The sequence below is a fragment of the Lissotriton helveticus genome, chromosome 1_1 (assembly GCF_964261635.1).
Source record: "Lissotriton helveticus chromosome 1_1, aLisHel1.1, whole genome shotgun sequence".
Lineage (NCBI taxonomy): Eukaryota > Metazoa > Chordata > Amphibia > Caudata > Salamandridae > Lissotriton > Lissotriton helveticus.
In genome coordinates, this window is record NC_136057.1 from 2,141,304,243 (window position 1) to 2,141,326,334 (window position 22,092).

General features: G+C 48.9%; 1 protein-coding gene across 5 annotated transcripts in view; it reads right to left on the reverse strand.

Moving 5' to 3' along the window:
* The window catches only part of EVI5 (ecotropic viral integration site 5), a 936,315-nt gene that overhangs the window by 361,889 nt on the left and 552,334 nt on the right, over window positions 1–22,092 (reverse strand). For all 5 annotated transcript variants that reach the window (XM_078646330.1, XM_078646331.1, XM_078646332.1 and 2 more), the window contains one exon: window positions 4,999–5,139. In XM_078646330.1, coding sequence (XP_078502456.1) covers window positions 4,999–5,139 — 141 coding nt within the window. The remainder of the gene's footprint in view (window positions 1–4,998; window positions 5,140–22,092) is intronic.

A 22,092-nucleotide genomic window follows, 5' to 3' on the forward strand; every position in this document is an offset into this window, starting at 1 on the left:
GTCATCGGTGGCAGCGATGAGGGCGGTCTCGGTGCTGTGGTTCGCTCGGAAGCCAGACTGTGAGGGGTCGAGGGATCCATTCGTCTCGAGGAAGGCGGCCAGTTGTTTGTTGACGGTCTTCTCGATGACTTTGGCCGGGAACGGGAGGAGCGAGATGGGACGGTAGTTCTTGAGGTCGGAGGGGTCTGCTGTGGGTTTCTTGAGAAGGGCGCTGAGTTCGGCGTGCTTCCAGCTCTCAGGGAAGGTGGCGGTGTTCAAGGAGGTGTTGATGATGTCTCGCAGGTGGGGTGCGATGACAGCGTCGGCCTTGTTGAAGACGTGGTGAGGGCAGGGGTCGGTCGGAGATCCGGAGTGGATGGAGTTCATTGTGCGGATGGTGTCTTCGGTGCTGATCGGAGTCCAGGTGCGGAGGGTGGTGGTGGGTGGCGTTGTTGCGGTTGTGGCTTCCGTTGGTTGGTTGCTGAAGCTGTTGTGTATGTCCGCGATCTTGTTGTGGAAGTAGGACGCGAGGGAGTTGCAGAGGTCTTGCGACGGGGTGATGTCGTTGTTTGCGGCGTTGGGGTTGGAGAGCTCTTTCACGATGTTGAAGAGTTCCTTGCAGTTGTGTGCATTGTTGTCCAGCCGGTCCTTGTATGTATTTTTCTTGGTGGCGCGGATCAGTTGGTGGTGTTTCCGGGTGGCGTGCTTGAGGGTGGTCATGTTGTCCGTGGTTGGTTCCCTTCTCCAGACTTTCTCGAGGGCTCGACAGTTCTTCTTGGAGCTCTTGAGTTCGTCGGTGAACCATGGTGTTCTTCTGCTGCAGGGTCCGCTGGGTGGGGTTCTCAGAGGGGCGAGTTCGTCTGCGCAGTTGTTGATCCACGTCGTGAGGTTGTCGGCGGCCTGGCTGGGGTTCGCTGAGCTGGTGGGAGGGTGCTGGCTCAGGGAAGCGGTGAGCTGGTCGGCTGTGATCTTGTTCCAGCTTCTTCGGGCAGCCTGTTGCTGGTGATGGTGGATCGTCGTTCTTTTGAAGGTGAAGTGGACGCAGCTGTGGTCCGTCCAGTGGAGTCCTGTTGCGTGGCTGAAGGTGACGTCTTTGCTGGATGAGAAGACGGCGTCGAGTGTGTGTCCGGCGAGGTGGGTGGGGGAGGTCACCAGTTGCTTGAGTCCGAGGTTGGCGAGGTTGTCGAGCAGGCTGATGGTGTTGCGGTCGCTGTTGTTCTCCAGGTGGAAGTTGAGGTCCCCCAGGAGGATGTAGTCGGCGGAGGGGAGGGCATGCGGGCTGACGAAGTCGGTGATGTCCTCGCTGAATCGTGTGCGTGGTCCCGGGGGTCGGTAGATCAGGGTGCCTCTGAGGGTGGTCTTCGGGTCGGTGTGGATCTGGAAATGCAGGTGTTCAGCGGTGGTTAGGGTGTCGTCGGTGTTGGTCGTGATGCGGATGGTGTCTCTGTGGATGATGGCAATGCCTCCTCCCGTCAGGTTGGCGGTGCGGTCCCTCCGGATGATCTTGTAGCCCTCCGGGATGGCGATGGCGATGTCTGGGGCTGAGGAGGCGTTCATCCAGGTCTCGGTGAGGAAGGCAACGTCAGGGGCGGTGGTGTCGAGGAGGTTCCAGAGTTCTACGGCGTGTCTGTGGACGGAGCGGGTGTTGAGCAGGAAGCACTTGAGGTGGTTGCTGCTGATGTTCGGCTTGGCGAGTGCTGGTGCAGGGTGAGTCCGGATGCAGGAGAACTCGCAGGCGTGGCAGCTGAAGGGTCCGTGAGTGTGCTTCGGGGCGGCTTGGTGACATCCTGGGGTGCGGCCGGCGTTGAGTGCGAGGAGGTCCGCGGCGTTGTAGGTTCGTCGGGTCGGCTTCCGTCGGTGGGGACCAGGGGTCCTGGCGCTGGTCGCGATCCGGTCGCGGACGGGCGCAGACGGGCTTACCTTTGGCGCGCCTTCGGCGCACAATCGGCGCGCCCGCTGCGCGTCAACGCTGCGCGTTCGCACGGTCGCCATATAAGGCGAAGTGCGCGGGTGGGCGGAGCAGCTGGGAGGCGGGAGCGGGGAGGGAACAAAAGAGAAAGGGGCGGGGTAACTGGCGGTGGCGGGAAGCGGGGAGGGAGATCGGCGAGGGCGGCGGGAAAAGGGTAGACGTTAGCACAGAAAATACAATGTCACAGAAAACAAGCACAACTTACGGCCAAAAAACCAGCACAAATTACGGCAAAACAGGCAAAACTTACGGGGGAAAGAAAAACAAGCACAAATTACGGCAAAACAGGCAAACTTACGGGGGAAAAAGAACAAGCACAAATTACGGCAAAACCGCTGGAGCAGAGCGCAAAGGGAGAAGCAAGGCGGCCGGCGGTGCGGCAGTCAGGCACAACGGGGCAGAGGGGCACACGCAGCAGCTGGTGGCCGTGCGGCGCGGGGGTGTCCCACAAGTGGGTCACACTCACCTGCGTCGCACGGTCGCCATATAAGGCCAAGTGCGCGGGTGGGCGGAGCAGCTGGGAGGCGGGAGCGGGGAGGGAACAAAAGAGAAAGGGGCGGGGTAACTGGCGGTGGCGGGAAGCGGGGAGGGAGATCGGCGAGGGCGGCGGGAAAAGGGTAGACGTTAGCACAGAAAATACAATGTCACAGAAAACAAGCACAACTTACGGCCAAAAAACCAGCACAAATTACGGCAAAACAGGCAAAACTTACGGGGGAAAGAAAAACAAGCACAAATTACGGCAAAACAGGCAAAACTTACGGGGGAAAAAGAACAAGCACAAATTACGGCAAAACCGCTGGAGCAAAGCGCAAAGGGAGACGCAAGGCGGCCGGCGGTGCGGCAGTCAGGCACAACGGGGCAGAGGGGCACACGCAGCAGCTGGTGGCCGTGCGGCGCGGGGGTGTCCCACAAGTGGGTCACACTCACCTGCGTCGCACGGTCGCCATATAAGGCCAAGTGCGCGGGTGGGCGGAGCAGCTGGGAGGCGGGAGCGGGGAGGGAACAAAAGAGAAAGGGGCGGGGTAACTGGCGGTGGCGGGAAGCGGGGAGGGAGATCGGCGAGGGCGGCGGGAAAAGGGTAGACGTTAGCACAGAAAATACAATGTCACAGAAAACAAGCACAACTTACGGCCAAAAAACCAGCACAAATTACGGCAAAACAGGCAAAACTTACGGGGGAAAGAAAAACAAGCACAAATTACGGCAAAACAGGCAAAACTTACGGGGGAAAAAGAACAAGCACAAATTACGGCAAAACCGCTGGAGCAGAGCGCAAAGGGAGACTAGTGTAAAGAGGTTCTAGAAGATCGCTCGCTTTCCAGAGGGTTCCATAGTCTTTTAATCGGTGTCTGGAACCCCTCAGATCCATTCTTGCAGACAGCAGCATCACGATCCAGCAATACCCAACTCTACCTAAAAACATCCTCAGACTCTTGATGGAACTCATCCAATCTTGATGTTAATTAATTAGCTGAAGCTAGATCCTACAAAGACTGACTTCCTCCTCTTTGCCACGACCTACAAACAAACGCAGATTTAAACTTGGTGTCCAAACTAAACCTACAAGGCTTCATCCTTCAGCTGACAGAGCATGGAATACAAAGTGACAAGGCTCTTCATGGACTTTTAGGAATTCAACATCACCACCATGTTAAAAGGCCTGGTTTCCCCCTCCAGCCTGGATCATCTACAAGATCTGCTGTATCACTAAGCCCTCAAGAACAAGATCCCAGTTTATCTAGCAAACAAACCAACCATACCTGGCAGACAAGGCCAGACCAAGCGCCTGGATAATGCCAAACTGGAGAAAAAATATTAAAAGATGGAAACAAGCATGGGCAAAGCCAATAGATCTCACTTTGGGAGCTATCAGCTTTCCCAAAGACTATGGCTGTTGCTATCCAACATTGCAACAAGGGGAAGAGAAGCAAACAAGTGAGAGCATGCAACACCAGAGAGACAGTAGCACAGAGTGCGTAGGTGGCTTTCTGGCCCGGGAGAAGCACAGGAGGGAGAGTGCCAAAACAACACATGCACTCTCTTAGAGTGCTTAAGCAAAAAGAAAAAAAAATGTTCCCTAAAAGAGAGGTGTGAAGGATACACAATTCAGCGAAGAGAAAGGACAGTAAAGAGGCTATGCTCCAGAGGAGAAACGAACACAAGATGGAACAACACGGCCAAGAAAGTCTTTGAATAAAAAGCAAGCAAATGATTGAAAATAAAGCCAATCAATGATACGCAATGAGTGGGCTGTAAGCCCACTGTACGTTCTTTGTAAGCTCACAGTAGGTCTTTTCCAGCCATACTGCTTACACTCTATGGTAGGAGAGACCTAAAATTAGAAGGCCGGGATCTGGAACAGCATTCCAATCAATGTCAGGCCAACAAAGACTATTCTACAATTTAATAAAAGCATGAGGCACACCTCTTCAAGGTGTAGTACCCTTAAACAGACAGGACACCCATGACGTTCCCCCAGTGATTGTATCTCTCTTGTGGCCAAGCCCCCTTTATTGTGCTCGGGCTAGGCTTGCACTCTACAAATGCAAACACATAGATGCATACAACATCTGTTAAGTCACTAATCCTTATCGACCTTCTGGATTCTTGAATATTTTTGCCAGTGCTGCTCGAAAATGAAGGAACATTGCTGATTCCTTTCATTGGCTTTGTCCAAAAGAAAGAAAATACACCTCCTTGCTTATGCAAATGTATTAACTGAGCTGCTTTAATTTGGTTTGAACCTTCAGATAAATGCTCTACCCAAATAATAATCTTTGAATATGTAAACAATATTGTCCTGGTAGGTATTTTGCGACCTTATTCAAAAATACGTATTTTCAGAACATTTGCAATACAAGGGCATGCTATAACCAAGCAACCCTATTCATTCGAACCACAGTGCCCAGTCGGACCTGCAACCCACCCATCCACCCTTCCCCCAGCGTCTTGAGCCCCTCACGGGTCAGAAGCCGCGCTCTACAAGTACTGATTGATTGGTTGGTTAATACAAATGAGAATTAAAGTGCAGCCCATTGAGTTATTACCTGCCAGTGTTCCTCCAAGTCCTTAATTTGTTGTCGGAGTTCCTTCAGTGACATTAGGGCTTCTGCTTCCCTTAGCTTTACTGCAATTAACTCCTCTTGAAGTCTAGCTACATTATTCTCATCAGGAAAAGAGCTGTTCCTCTGAAATAAGAAGCATTCCATAGTATTTTCTAATTACTGGTTGATGTAGAAAGGTTTCAAATCAATACATTGCAAGGAAAAAGATTAAAAAACGTTATTTCTAATAGAAAGTGCTTACTAGATATACTACAAAGCATTGTTCAGAAGCTAGAATAGAAATACATTACATGAGACAGTTCACTTACAATAAATTTATAAGAAGGGCTCCACTTTTTAGGATAACCCTCAGATTTATATATATCAAAAAAAAAAAATCTTTCTACTAATACAGAGCGGGGCCTCCATTTCCTGAGCTGTGGCCAGGAGAGGTGAGGTTTACTCCCGAGAATCTTTGGGTGAGTAAAAAAATTATTTTCCTTAAATTTATGTTATCCACTATCACTGTTAAGGTAGACTTTGAAGCAAAACTGATATGGTATGAATAATAGGAACATTGTGTTTGTGTTAGATACTGTTATATATATGTGTTTTGAATTTCTTTCAGGAAAGAATCCTTTGAAAAACTGGAAGTACCGACGCAGTGAGTAACTTGCGGACGGCACAGTATCCAGTATTACAATTTGGTAACATTTAATTTGATTTAATTCTGATCTCAAGTACGTTATTGCAGTAGAGTATCCTGATTGGTCCTGATGAAAGCCTGGTAGGGGAGATGCCCCTGCATGGCAGAAACATGTCGCACTTTTTCATAGCGCCAGGATGCCCGTAGGGTTGCAGCACGCTCTAAAAAATGGCATAAATAAATAAACATGTTGACCATAATACCAACTATATAGGACAGTCATTATTTCAGACTGTTATACACTTTTTCTTTTAATCTTGACACAATGATTTACCCCTAATAAATAATTCCCTATATCATGGTAGCCAATTTTAACTAGCACTTGTTTTTTGATCACACTTTTTTCTTCACTGCAATTTATTTCCCCACACCATCATACCCACGCATAGTACTCTGGGTCGGATCCATCTCGGGTGGTCTTGGAGAATTGGAGATAAACACACACAATATCATCAGGTCTGTCTCCTTATCTGGACCATGACCTCACCCAATCCCAGATGATGAGGCTCCGCCATATGGGTGGGCTGATGGGATTCATTTCCTCTCATTCATACACTTGTATGTTCTAACACTCATACACTTGCCTCCATCCTTTTGCTCAGTCTTCAGGGTTTAACACAGACCGCCACCAGTCTTTATTTTTTGTGTCTTGTACAGGTCACCTGGAGCCGATCCGACATACGCAAAGTAGAAAGGGACGAATGAGGATTGTGGGCTAGGGCCTGGAGCTAGAAGAGATCTCTTAATTAGACACCAGCGGTGAACCCCGCACCATTCACCGAGTTTTCTGTGCTCCACGGAGCATGTGGAGTTCCGAAAAGCTCTGCTCCACAAATGCAAAACATTAAGTTGGCGAACGGGGAAAATGAAACACTAGACCCCCTGCCAGCGAGGTTTCTCAACACGGATGGTTGTGACCACTCGCACTGAAAATACATCCGTTTGAGGAAGCTGCCACTCGAGTAGAAAATCTACTCAAGCAGCAGAAAGAAGCAGCACCCTCTTGCATGGTGCTGTTCGTGCTGATTTTCCAGTGCGAGACAAACACCCGACGCTAAAAATCAGCGTGAACAGCTTGACCCAATGCACTTCAGCGCTGGCAAACTTCGTGCAGTTTTTTGGTCACTCCGCCCAGGCATACTCATGATCAGACCGGCAGCAGTAGCCCATCACCTGCCTGAGGCCTAACTGAAGCAAATCAGAGTGGTGTAAGGAGGAGCAGAAGCCTTGTGTTCCAGGATGCGAGGGCACAGAGACTAACCTTAGAGGTACATGTACACCCTTGAACGCCAGCATGGTGGTTAAGAAGCCAGTGGCAGTACAGTGTGCGGCCCAGAGGAGGGCAATCTAGCCCGGCACGAGGGGAGGGATTGCAGGAGGGCCATTATGTAAGGGACTGCTGTGGAAGACATAAGACTGCTTCTGCTATAACGCAGATACCCAGAAGTGAGGTGACTTAACAGTGTATTGCGCAACGTGGAGCTGCTGGGACAAGGCAGCCTATTCTCAGGGCAGGAGGCTCAAAGCAGAGATCGAAGCTAGGAGAAGCAGGAACAAAGCAATCAGCAAAGCTGGATGTCAGCAGCAACCGAAGAGCTAATGCTAATAAGACCGAGGTGCTCGCAATTAAGGTTTCAACCCCCAAGAGAGAAGTAAATTGTCACTTATCTTCTACATCACTGGCAAGGACAGGGTGCAGTGGGATGTGTTCATCGCATGACTAGTCAAGAAAGAGTTTATTGACGGGGCTTGGTCCTTGAATGGGTAAGGCGGTTTGGGGCCCATTGATGCTTAGGGCTGAGGTTACAGACTGATGATGACTTGGAAGTGATACATACACCAGTGGAAGTGGTGCATAGTTGTGCACACAGGGCACAGCCAGGGGTAGTGTGAGTTGCAAGGCAGATTCCCAGCTGGGCCAGAAGAACGGACAAGAACATAGTTCCTAAAGCGAGACAACTACAGCATTGTTTTTTTTTAAATACATTTTTTGCATGTGCTGGAAAATTACACCAGATTACAATCACTACCTCAATAGCAGCTGAGGTGGGGGAAAGAGTTCTTTTTTTTTTTTTTTTATAGTCCTCATAAATGCCACCAGAAAATATCAACTCTAGATGGGCTTTCTCCAGGCCACTATCACAGACCAGCTGATCCCTCCCTGGAGTCTGTGGATAGCCAATGAAGATCGCCCAGAGGTAGGTTGTTTCCTAATCCAACTCCCATTCACGATGCATCTTGCCACTTAGGGGGAAAGAGTTCTGAATCTTTCAGACATTAGCTTAGACTGGCATTCCCTTCTGCATCAGAAATATCTATGCTATATGGTATATACACAGCACAAATCTAGTCAAATAGGTTGAGTGCTGTTCAAGTTCAAAGGCAAAGATATAGCTGGGTTCTGGGAGTGCAAGTGGACCGCAAGGGACTGTGATGTAGTGTCCTTTAAAAAGGGGCATCTTCAGTTTTTTATATACTGAAATAAGTTTGGGGGCAGTCCTGATAAATAGTGATGTGGTTCTAGATCATAGGTGGCTAGATTGAGACAACCAGATTTTTTATTTTTTTAAATATTTCTTCCTCTCCAGCCTGGTGGTTCTGGCTGGGTATGCCCTCAGCCACTAGAGATGGTGAACTTGGCAGCCGGTTAGGCATGGTGCCAGTTGTGATGTTATGGTAGATGATGTAGCTGGTGAATTGATAAGATGAATGGAACTTCATCAGAGATAAGTTGCAAGAACCGTGTGGAGGGAAGAGACCTACTTCACATTGGTGGAGAAGCCTGAAAATAAAACCTATTTGGCTAAAGGTACAAAACACTATCAAAAACATTCTAGGCTTACATATTACACTTAACTTTAGGGGGTCAGAGTAAGCAACATCTTTCAGCATAGTGGAGTGGAGGGAAAGATTAGGAGTGCATATATGAAAGATTAAGCCAATCTGAGGCTGTATTACACAAAGTGCCCTGAAGACGAAACATGCGTGTGTGCTGACTGTGTGTGCCCCCAGGGCATTTTGGTATTACAAAAGGGGCAGCAGATGCTTGTGCGCCCCTCTGTTATACTGACAGCGCTTGAGCAAATGTGCGCCAGCACTACTGTGAGAGGGCGTTCCCTCATTTGCATGGGGGCTTGGCCCCATGCAAATGAGGGAGTCTCTCTTCCTTGTCACCCGCGCTGTATTATCGATGCAGGTGCAAAGAAGCCATCAGCTACCACCAAAAGGTGGTTCACTGTCAGTATGCCCCCAGAGGGCAGCCCTCATGAAAGAAGAAATGGGGTCCTGTGGACCCCCCAGGAACTACCAGCAATAGGGTGCAGTCACTCATTGCACCCGTCTGCAAGGGGATCTCTCTGCCCTCTTCAAAGAGCAGGCAGGTTGTCACCTGCACAATGAAACACGGATCAGCGTGTACACAGCCGCTCTCTATTTCACTTAAACGTGATGCCTCAGGGCAGCTCGATTTCGCAGCTCCCCTGAGGAAAGCTCATTCACCATAAATGGGTGCACTTTACATGTTTGAAAGGTACACTGTGGGGCAAACAGGGAAGGTACACCGTGTGAGTAATATGGTCCCAGTTGGTTACATTACTGTGGAAAAGAATAAGCAGCTTCTGAGAGCATGTAGAATGTGGATATGCAGGATATTATGTTGATGGAGCAAACTCTCAGAGAGAAAGTGGTTAAATCTGCCTGTATACAAGGTGCCACCAGAAATATGTATGGTTAATAGCAATCAGGACTTAAAATTCAAAAAGAGCATCCAGGACTAACTTTCCTTACACCCATACTACACATACATGAGCCAGAAAGGGATAAGCACTGGCCTGGTATCAAATACAGACAGGAATATGATCAATCTGTGTGATAGTGGGGGCTATTAAAGTTTAGAAGAAATATATTAACCTTTATATACATATCTACAATGTTTAGTAAATTCCTTTGCTTAACCTAATAAAATGTCTCAATTAAAAATGTAAGGCTTTTAGTAGTTTTCTGAAGATGAGGTGGTTTGAGATTTCATGGAAGGATTGAGGGATTTTATAGCATGATTTGTACACCCAATGTTGCTTTAGTCCTTCAAACGTATTGAGCTTACAACTTGGTGAAGTTTGGAGTTCTGGCCAGATTTACGCAAGGGGCCAGTTTCTTCAAATAATGTAGAGCTTTGTTGCAGAATATCATGATGGATTCCTCAATGCCGCTGGGAGACAGTGGAATGATTTCTTTGTGTGCTTGATGCTATTCTTTTTTTCAGGTCTGGGTCAAGACTTGCTTCCTGTTTTTAGAGCCTTTTCAGCCTTCCTGCCATATTTGTTTGAGTGCCCTGTGTATATCACATTGAAGTAGACCCATCACTGTGCTCATAACAATTATATGTGTAACTTCCAGGATGTTGCAAAACATGGAAAACTGGAAATTGAACCCTTGGCTACAGGGTTGACTTAAGAATTCGGCCAGGGAGCGGAAGAGGGGGAGATGAGGGTCAACGGAGAGTGTCAAGAGCTCACAGTGTAATATCACAACCATGACTAGGAATCTCTGTTTTGGTGACATTGAGTCACAGAATGCTCAAAGTCAAACAATTAATATTCTAATGTACTTAGTGATGTCAGTCTAGTCTATTTCTTCCTCCATTGATGAAGATCTATTTAAGCATCATCTGTATGAATCTTTAACACTTGTTGAAGAAGTTTAATTGGAGTAATGGATGCACGTGCATGTTAAGGAAGAGACAGATAAGGGTTAATCCCTCTCGTACACTAAGCCACACTTCTATAATTGCAGGTTGTTCCCATTCTGATCAATGAATACCTGTGACCTATCCCGCCACAGGTGAGGGACACCAGGGCACTCCACAGGTTTCCCCTTATGTCTGGTCCGTAGAACATTATTTTAATCAAGGGTGCATATAAGGGTCATGAGAAACAAGGGGCTTTATAAAGTCAACACAGAATGAATAGAATCCATAGGATTTACGCCCTAGCTAGGTACTGAATTTGCACGCCCAAAGAATGCTCCTTTGAAATTGGTTGTGCCCTATCCTTTTCTCTTTTTCTTGTGAACAATTTTCGTTATTAGTGTGCGAATTCGAAGGAGACATCCCCCGCACTCAGCTAGGACGCTTATAGTTTAATTTAACTTGGGTAAGTGTAAAGTTGGTCATATTAGACATCCAGCACACATGTTTCCTAAAAGAAAATGCTACTGCTTGTGATTGTCCAAGTTTTTTTATAATATGATGGTGTTGTTTGGATTAACTTTCTGCATTTGATTTTGATGTGCTACAATATAAAAGAGGCTTGGCAGGTGGAGCTGCAGTGTGAGTAGTGGACTGGGTGGCCCATTGGCCTTGACCACAGAGGTGGGGGGCACCACCACCTCTACTGCGAAACTGCTGGGCACCTTGTGGAGGTTGAACTGGCTGGCGGTATGGGCCAACTCTGCTGAAGCCGCAAAAGTAATGGTAGGGCTGATACTGTTGGCGAGGTGGGGCCAACAAGATGAGGGAGAGTGCAATGGCCCTGCTCTCCTTGAACCGTTCAAGAGCAGTCTACCTGTCCCTTAACATCAACGGGCATGTCGTTTAGGGATGACTGGACATCACCTGAAAAAAAGGTGGACCCCAGCAAAGAGCGGCGGCGAATGGCTACACTGGTGCTATGGCACATTGGATGGAATCAGTGATTTCCAAGCCACATTGAATTGTGAACTTGGCCATGTCACAACAGTCCTGCATTGCTTGGGTGAGGACAGGTCGAAGATCTGCACTGTAGCAAACCCTGGGTTTCTGGAGGGTCCCTGGGACCCCATGAGCCACCAAATCCCAAAGGATATGGGACTAGCGCCCCAGCATGCAGCTTGCATTTACTGATCAAAGCGCCAAGCTGAAGGACGAGAAGACTCTTTACCCCAAATGTCTACACACATTTTGATTCCTAATCGCGATGGGGACTAGTAAAGAACGTGTTGGGGTTAGTCTTGCTTGCAGACGCCTGCACCGCCAAGCTTTCAGGAGAGCAATGCTGAGATTAAAATGTATGGCGTAAGAAAAACTGTCCACAGTGGCAGGACCAGGGGGTGAGAGGAGTCCTGAGTCAGAGGAGGTATAAAGGTACTGGCCTCCTGTAGGTCCTCATACCAGTTGTGATAGGGTTGGCCAATCCCATCACCAGCATCGTAATACTGATCAGAATCCATCCTGAAAAGGCAATGCAGGGTGTGTGCAGAGGAACCGCTGAAAAGTTCATCCAACTATTCTGATGCCTGAGGAATATTTAGTAGGTGAGGAATCAGTGCCCAGCAGTCTCAATCAGAATGAATCTATTTCAAGACTATCTTGGCCTCCTCTCAATAGTTAGCTTTTTTCTTAACTACATAGCGCACAGTCATCACACCTAAAAGACATTCCACAGTTTTTCTGCCTTTGCAGCACCATATTTTTTAACCCATTTAACAACATACCCTTTCAACTGCACCGGCATTAGTCAGTCAACTGGATGTCAATTTTGCAATCAGCACATAATCGTAAAGGCCTTATTGATTTTCAGTTTTATATAGCACAAACCAGGCCAATTAGGTATCAGCTCACTTTACAGAGACATACCACACGTGGCGGAGAGAAAAAAAGCAGGCATCTTAATAGACTTCTCCACATGGAAGGGCGACACCACGTTTGGCAGAAAGAATGCACTGGTCAAAGCACTAATGTGTCTAGACACTAGGTAGTATATGGTGGTGGTACTGAGAGTACATGACTAGGTGTGTGGACGTAATTGCAGTGAGAAAGACATTAAGGTTACGAAGTCTACAGGAACAGGTGCACATAGGCTTGAAAGAGTGCACATTAATAAAGTTAGAACCAATCTAAAGTCCTGCTGCAGGAAGCATTAGATAAGTAGCAGAAGGATATATATATATATATATATATATTTTCCACGAGCGATCCTGTCGCAGAGGGAACAGCTTGGCAAGTTGGTGCTAGGTTCGGGACCAGGACCGGATCCCGTGAATAATTTTTCACGAAAAGAAGACCAGCACTCCTGCACTTTGGAATAAAAGTTTTATGTTTTATTTAGACACTGTGCAAGCCTACGCGTTTCGAACCAGATGGTTCCTTTTCACTGCCGTGAAAAGGAACCATCTGGTTCGAAACGCGTAGGCTTGCACAGTGTCTAAATAAAACATAAAACTTTTATTCCAAAGTGCAGGAGTGCTGGTCTTCTTTTCGTGAAAAATTATTCACGGGATCCGGTCCTGGTCCCGAACCTAGCACCAACTTGCCAAGCTGTTCCCTCTGCGACAGGATCGCTCGTGGAAAATATATATATATATATATATCGGCCGTACTCCTTGGGCAGTAGAAAATAAGGCTGCGAGAGGAGAAAAACGTGTGTGTATATATATATATATATATATATATATATATATATATATATATATATATATATATATATTCTCACAACAATTCCGTATACCTCCATCGAAATCAGACAGCACTCCGGTCGTATTTCAAAGTTCGTTTATTGGCAGACCCCCTGCCCCGTTCAACAGACGCGTTTCACCTTTCGGCTTCGTCAAAAAAACCCAAAAATTATATATTTATACAGAACTCTGTCGTATCCACAACCCAGCACCAGGTCGTCTGCCCCTGAGGAAGTGCTGTTTAGCATGAAACGCGTCGGAAAAGACGATTTATTCCAGCGAGGCACTGCTGCTGTCCTGTGATGTTTTCTTTCATTAAAAGTGAGGCGAACGAAAACGAACCTTGGTGGGCTCCCTTCTACAGGCAACCTGTTGTTGAATGTTTTGCGGCTCCGCTTGGGTCGCGGGGAAGCACCGTTGCATGTCTATGCAGCCCCGTTGAGGCGTCAAGCTACGCTACAACTTTGGGAAAGGCTCAGCCTAATGGAAGAAGTCACGAACATTGCGGAGAGCTGGAGATGTTTACCGCAACCCACTTGGGTATTTACTGTTAAAATTCTGGAGTTTGGCATACGATGGCTCACTGGAGAAACCACCTGTACTACAACTACCACAAACCACTTGGGTAACCACGCCCAGAAGGGCGGGAACATTAATCATTTAAAAGTAGATACAGAACTCTGTCGTATCCACAACCCAGCACCAGGTCGTCTGCCCCTGAGGAAGTGCTGTTTAGCATGAAACGCGTCGGAAAAGACGATTTATTCCAGCGAGGCACTGCTGCTGTCCTGTGATGTTTTCTTTCATTAAAAGTGAGGCGAACGAAAACGAACCTTTGTGGGCTCCCTTCTACAGGCAACCTGTTGTTGAATGTTTTGCGGCTCCGCCTGGGTCGCGGGGAAGCACCGTTGCATGTCTATGCAGCCCCGTTGAGGCGTCAAGCTACGCTACAACTTTGGGAAAGGCTCAGCCTAATGGAAGAAGTCACGAACATTGCGGAGAGCTGGAGATGTTTACCGCAACCCACTTGGGTATTTACTGTTAAAATTCTGGAGTTTGGCATACGATGGCTCACTGGAGAAACCACCTGTACTACAACTACCACAAACCACTTGGGTAACCACGCCCAGAAGGGCGGGAACATTAATCATTTAAAAGTAGATATAGAACTCTGTTGTATCCACAACCCAGCACCAGGTCGTCTGCCCCTGAGGAAGTGCTGTTTAGCATGAAACGCGTCGGAAAAGACGATTTATTCCAGCGAGGCACTGCTGCTGTCCTGTGATGTTTTCTTTCATTAAAAGTGAGGCGAACGAAAACGAACCTTTGTGGGCTCCCTTCTACAGGCAACCTGTTGTTGAATGTTTTGCGGCTCCGCCTGGGTCGCGGGGAAGCACCGTTGCATGTCTATGCAGCCCCGTTGAGGCGTCAAGCTACGCTACAACTTTGGGAAAGGCTCAGCCTAATGGAAGAAGTCACGAACATTGCGGAGAGCTGGAGATATTTACCGCAACCCACTTGGGTATTTACTGTTAAAATTCTGGAGTTTGGCATACGATGGCTCACTGGAGAAACCACCTGTACTACAACTACCACAAACCACTTGGGTAACCACGCCCAGAAGGGCGGGAACATTAATCATTTAAAAGTAGATACAGAACTCTGTCGTATCCACAACCCAGCACCAGGTCGTCTGCCCCTGAGGAAGTGCTGTTTAGCATGAAACGCGTCGGAAAAGACGATTTGTTCCAGCGAGGCACTGCTGCTGTCCTGTGATGTTTTCTTTCATTAAAAGTGAGGCGAACGAAAACGAACCTTTGTGGGCTCCCTTCTACAGGCAACCTGTTGTTGAATGTTTTGCGGCTCCGCCTGGGTCGCGGGGAAGCACTGTTGCATGTCTATGCAGCCCCGTTGAGGCGTCAAGCTACGCTACAACTTTGGGAAAGGCTCAGCCTAATGGAAGAAGTCACGAACATTGCGGAGAGCTGGAGATGTTTACCGCAACCCACTTGGGCATTTACTGTTAAAATTCTGGAGTTTGGCATACGATGGCTCACTGGAGGAACCACCTGTACTACAACTACCACAAACCACTTGGGTAACCACGCCCAGAAGGGCGGGAACATTAATCATTTAAAAGTAGATACAGAACTCTGTCGTAACCACAACCCAGCACCAGGTCGTCTGCCCCTGAGGAAGTGCTGTTTAGCATGAAACACGTCGGAAAAGACGATTTATTCCAGCGAGGCACTGCTGCTGTCCTGTGATGTTTTCTTTCATTAAAAGTGAGGCGAACGAAAACGAACCTTTGTGGGCTCCCTTCTGCAGGCAACCTGTTGTTGAATGTTTTGCGGCTCCGCCTGGGTCGCGGGGAAGCACCGTTGCAGCGTCAAGCTACGCTACAACTTTGGGAAAGGCTCAGCCTAATGAAAGAAGTCACGAACATTGCGGAGAGCTGGAGATGTTTACCGCAACCCACTTGGGTATTTACTGTTAAAATTCTGGAGTTTGGCATACGATGGCTCACTGGAGAAACCACCTGTACTACAACTACCACAAACCACTTGGGTAACCACGCCCAGAAGGGCGGGAACATTAATCATTTAAAAGTAGATACAGAACTCTGTCGTATCCACGACCCAGCACCAGGTCGTCTGCCCCTGAGGAAGTGCTGTTTAGCATGAAACGCGTCGGAAAAGACGATTTATTCCAGCGAGGCACTGCTGCTGTCCTGTGATGTTTTCTTTCATTAAAAGTGAGGCGAACGAAAACGAACCTTTGTGGGCTCCCTTCTACAGGCAACCTGTTGTTGAATGAATATATATATATATATATATATATATATATATATATATATATATATATACACATACATACATGCCTTTTAAAAAAAATGCATAACTTGTGGCTTTAAAAGTGGATGGGGCTGATCTGGTAAACATCATAAGACGGAGACAAATAACTTAACAATGGCCAGTGAAGGCCTTGCTGATCCAAAGAAAGAACAAAGCAGTATAGAATGAAGTTTGGAGGGCAAAAAATCAACCCAAAGGGCACTGCACCAGGCTATAAACGTTGCCCGACACCCAGAGTAAATCGATTTCGTAGACAGACGGAATGCTGCCAAGATGACATCCACCATCACTAAGGGCAAGCCTCAACCACTAAACCGCTTCCACTCAATCTTAACTCATTCAAGTGCAGGGTGTGGAGATTCAGATGAAGAATCCTGCCCTCTTGCTGGGACAGCAAGCCAGCTCAAAGAGGTAGAACGAGCATAGGGCAAACGCTCAGGCTCAACAGACTCAGAATGTCACACTCTCTGTGCCAAGTCTGGCTTATCAGGATGTTCTCCCCCGACCATCTTCAGGACTCAGGGAAGAAGTGACAGAAGTCATTACATTCGAGGAGAACAGAGCTCTTGGAAGGTGGAAAACGTTTCCTAGAAAGCCTTGAGACAGAAACTCTACAGTGCAAAAAGTTAGACAGTCTGCATTCTCAGCTGTAGTGAAAGGAACTAACTGGGCCCTACTGGGCGAAAATGTCATGAACGACATGTGGGTGCAGATTCCATTGACAATCGGCTAAAAGGCGTCTACTGAGCATGTCCGAACTGATGTCCCGGTTTCTTGCCAGATGTCCAACACCAAAATCCTGTGAAGGTCCATGTTAATACATCATTTGTTTTAAGTACATTAAAGCAAAGAAATTGCTCCATTCACAACAGAACCACTATGATGTCCAATCCAGCCCACAACATGTACCTTACTGCATTCTGTCCATCTTCGATCATCTAGGCAAAAGTATTTTAAAATTCTCGAGGAAGGCTGGCAAGATGATGCTCACCATGTCCAAGTGGGCAGGAGTATAGGAATATTTTGGTCTAGCAGGCAAATTGTATTCAAAATGCAAAAGCCAAGTTGAAAGAGAACACCTTCTTGTCAAGTACGTCAATGCATTTAGATTCTCTATCAGGTGAAGCAGAGATAAAGTCATTCGGATTCACTTTGCTGTGCAACACCTGTACTTACCTCTGCTGCTGAGCAGGGCTTTGTTCAGATCACAGCCAAGGTTCTGTCATACCAGCACTGAAAGGCTGTAAAGGTTTTAAAGATGAAGGGAGAGACTGCAAAATTTAAGCTAGAAAATTAGGTCTGATTTCCACAGTAGGCAGTTGTAGTTCCAAAACCTCCACTGTCATTAGAACCACCACAGACAAAAGGGCACTCTTCTGGCTGACTGCCCAAATAGGAAGTCCAATTCCATTTCTAGCAAGATATCAAAACCACTTGAACTCTGGAGGTCCAGAAAAAGTTGGCCATCAGTTTAGTGAGGAACGGGAAATAGTCAATACATTCCTCATCATCCCCACCACTTGAGTCATCGTAACAATTTTGTACATCTGAGTCTCAGTCAAACAAAGCCTAGATGCTGAAGGCGCCAGTGCATACGCAGAGGCACTGCAATGTAAACTTTCCCTACAGGAGTCAGTTAGTAATCTCATAGCGAGACATCAGCTGAGATCTAGCTGAGCTGGGCTCCAGATCAAGACCGGCACCAAGGTTGGCCAATTGGGACTGCTGTGGCCTTCAAGAAATACGCGGAGGCATGGCCTGATGCTGGCAGCAGAGACTTAACAGAGTCAGTTAGCACCAGAGAAGGCTCCGAGGCAGAAGTCTGACTGGGGACCCCAATGGATCCCTGGGGCCCGAAGGTGCTCCAGGGGGACTCGGAATAATCAAGATGATCTGCCGCATTGCCGCCATGAAGGAATCTATCTGCTACAGAGCCTCCTCAAACTGCAGAATGGGGTCAGAATGAGATGATTAGTGTATAGTTGAGGTCTTTGAGTGCAAAGTGTGTGAACCAAGGGGTATGGACACCCAGGATGAACTTCTTACTTTTCGGCTGAAATTGGACTTTTGACAAGACCCAGACTTGTCTGGGAACGGGGCCCATGATTCGGAAGATGAGCAGCCTGTTCCTCATGTTTTGCAGCGTAAAGGTTGGTTACCCGGCCCCTGGTGACCTTCAGAAGCATCAGTGATCCTTTGTCTTCGACTCAAAGGACGGATGTCATGTGGGTATATGAGTGATATCTGCTTCCTACAGGCAAAGCACAACTTGAAGCCTATAGATTTTATAGGAGACAGTCCTAGCACACTGCCAGCAAAATGAATTTGGAGGGCAATAAAACATCAACAAATATTCAGGAGCAGAGCTCCAGATCAACATGAAAGGGAGAATAAAGACCTCCGGTGTGATACCTAAATTACAGCGCTTCGCCTTCTTTTCCGGAGGCGACGTGAGGTTGCTAAAGGGTTTGACATTGATATGCAGGAGCAACTGCTGGAAAAGTGTCCTGATCCGGTCACTAGGGGGAGATCAAAAGTATCCATCAAAAATGTGTTTTGCTATGCTTTCTTGCATTGTATGTTGGAGGTTGCTAAGGCAAAATATTTTCTTATTTCACCAGCAGAAAACATTGGCCCACTATTTTGTGTGAAAAGATGGGGAGGCTCTTAGATATAAATTAATAGAGGACTGTTGATATGAAAGGGCCAAACTTTATTCAAATCCTGCACTAGTGAAAATTATTCTGCCTTGAACTCACAATGTGTCATAGGGCTGTGGTTTAATTTTAAAAGTGAGGTACTAAAAATCCTTAGAGAATTGTACTACATGGTTCACATTTATGTATGTAGTTAGTTGAGTTTTAGAATAAAAAATCAAGTTAACAAGAAAGTTGTTGAAATATCACAAGAAAGGAACTCCGGAATATTCCTCAAACCTCTTAACTCAATAGAATCTGAGAAAAATGAGTGCTTCGATTACAGGTGCTTAGTTAGAACCAAAAGGTAAAGTGATTACGAAAAATAATTCTTAAGCAACTAAAATACATGTTATAAACATTTCTATAATGAAAAATGATTGGACAAAAAACATAAATGAAATAGTTCAATTGTATGTCAATCGGGGGTGACCTGTGCTCAGGACACGCCCGCGCCGCACGGCCACCAGCTGCTGCATGTGCCTTCCTGCCCCGCTGCTGCACTCAGCCTCGCTGAGCCGCCCTCGAAGACCCCGCCCCCCGCTGCTCTAGCGGGCTCTCGTGCAATTGTGCGTTGTTCTCTCCCCTTGTGCTAACTCCTTCCCATTTTTCTCTCCATCCTTGCTTTTAAGTGTTTTATTCCCCCTTTGTGAACTGACATTTGTTTGTCTGTCTCCAGCCTCGCTTACTGTGTTTTTCACCTGGTTCCCCTGTTTGTATTTTCCCTCTGCCGTCTCCCGCTGACCCCTGTGCCCCCCGCCCCGCTCCCCGCTTCCCGCCGCCGTGCTCGCTGCCACGCCCCCTTTTCTTCTGTACCCTCCCCGCTCCCGACTCCCAGCTGCTCCTCCCTCCCTGCACTTCGCCATAAATGGCGACCGTGCGCACGCACAGCGTTGACGCGCAGCGGGCGCACCGATTGTGCGCCGAAGGCTCGCCAAAGGTAAGCCCATCCGCGCCTGGACCGCGCCCAGCGCCCGGACCCCCGGAGACACCAGCCCACCCGCCGGACCTACGACGGCACCGAACTCCACGCACTCAACGCCGGTCGAATCCCGGGCTGCTATCGAGCCACCCCGAGACGCACCCACGGACCCTTCTGCTGCCACTCCTGCAAGTTCACCTGCATCCGGACCAGCACTACACCAGCACCGACCAAGCCGAGCACCAGCAGCAACCACCTCAAGTGCATCCTGCTCAACACCCGCTCCGTCCACAGACACGCCGTCGAGCTCTGGAACCTGCTCGACACCACAGCCCCAGACGTCGCCTTCCTCACGGAAACCTGGATGAACGCCTCCTCAGCGCCCGACATCGCCATCCCGGACGGATACAAGATCACCCGGAGGGACCACGTCAACCAGACTGGAGGAGGCATCGCCATCGTACACAAGAATACCATCCACATCACGACCAACACCGACGACACCCTCCCACCCGCCGAACACCTGCACTTTCAGATTCACATCAACCCCAAGACCACCCTCAGAGGCACCCTCATCTACAGACCCCCGGGACCACGCACACAATTCAGCGAAGACATCGCCGACTTCATCAGCCCGCACGCCCTCAGCGCCTCAGACTACATCCTCCTCGGGGACCTCAATTTCCACCTGGAGAATAACAACGACCACAACACCACCACCCTGCTGGACAACCTCGGTCTCAAGCAGCTGGTGACCACCCCCACCCACTACGCCGGACACACACTCGACCCCGTGTTCTCATCCAGCAAGGACATCGCCTTCAGTCACGCCTCCGGACTCCACTGGACGGACCACAGCTGCGTCCACTTCAGCTTCAGAAGGACCACGATCCACGACCACCAGCAACAGGTCGCACGCAGAAGTTGGAACAAGATCACAGCCGACCAGCTCGCAACTTCCCTGAGCATGAACCCTCCCACCAGCGTAACGAACCCAAGCCAGGCGGCCTCCAACCTCGCGAAGTGGATCAGCAACTGCGCAGACGACCTCGCCCCTCTGAAGACCCCGACTAGCAGACCCGGCAGCAAGAAAGCCCCATCGTTCACCGACAAACTCAAGAGCTACAAGAAGAACTGCCGAGCCCTAGAGAAAGCCTGGCGAAGAGACCCAACACCGAACAACATGACTGCCCTCAAGTTCGCCACCTGAAAACACCACCAACTGATCCACGCCACCAAGAAAACTGCATTCAAGGAACGACTGGACAACAACGCCCACATAACAGTAAGGAACTCTTCAACATCGTTAAAGAGCTCTCCAACCCCAACGCCGGCAACAACAACATCACCCCTTCACAAGACCTCTGCAACTCCCTCGCCTCCTACTTCCACAACAAGATCGCGGACATACACAACAGCTTCAGCACTCAACCGACGCACGCCACGACTGAACCACCGCCCCCCACCACCACCCTCCGCGCCTGGACCCCGATCAGCACCGAAGACACCATCCGCACGATGAACTCTATCCACTCCGGATCTCCGACCGACCCCTGCCCTCACCACATCTTCAACAAGGCCGACGTTGTCATCGCACCCCACCTGCGGGACATCATCAACACCTCCTTCAACACCCGGAGAGCTGGAAGCACGCCGAACTCAGCGCTCTACTAAAGAAGCCATCAGCCGACCCCACCGACCTCAAGAACTACCGCCCCATCTCGCTGCTCCCGTTTCCTGCAAAAGTCATGGAGAAGACCGTCAACAAGCAGTTGGCCGCCTTCCTCGAGACGAATGGATCCCTCGACCTCTCACAGTCTGGCTTCCGGGCCAACCACAGCACCGAGACCGCCCTGATCGCAGCCACCGATGACATCCGAGCCCTCCTCGACAAAGGAGAAACAGCGGCCCTCATCCTCCTAGACCTCTCCGCGGCCTTCGACACTGTCTGCCACCGTACCCTAGTGCAGCTCCTCAGCAGCGTCGGAATCCAGGAGAAGGCACTGGAATGGATCATCTCGTTCCTCGCCGGAAGGACACAGAGAGTCCGCCTCCCCCCGTTCAGATCAGAAGCCACCGAAGTCATCTGCGGCGTTCTTCAAGGCTCCTCGCTCAGCCCAACCCTCTTCAACGTCTATATGAGCCCCCTCGCAGCCATCGCACGCCAACACAACCTCAACATCGTCTCCTACGCCGACGACACCCAGCTGATCCTCTCCCTCACCAACGACCCCGCCAGAACCAACCTACACGAAGGGATGACAGACGTAGCCAAGTGGATGATGAACAGCCGCCTGAAACTGAACTCGGACAAGACGGAAGTCCTCATCCTGGGATCTTCACCCTCCGCCTGGGACGACTCCTGGTGGCCCCCCGCCCTGGGCAGCGCACCCAAACCAACAGACCACGCACGCAACCTGGGCATCATCCTGGACTCCTCTCTCTCCATGACCAGACAAGTCAACGCCGTCTCCTCGTCGTGTTTCAACA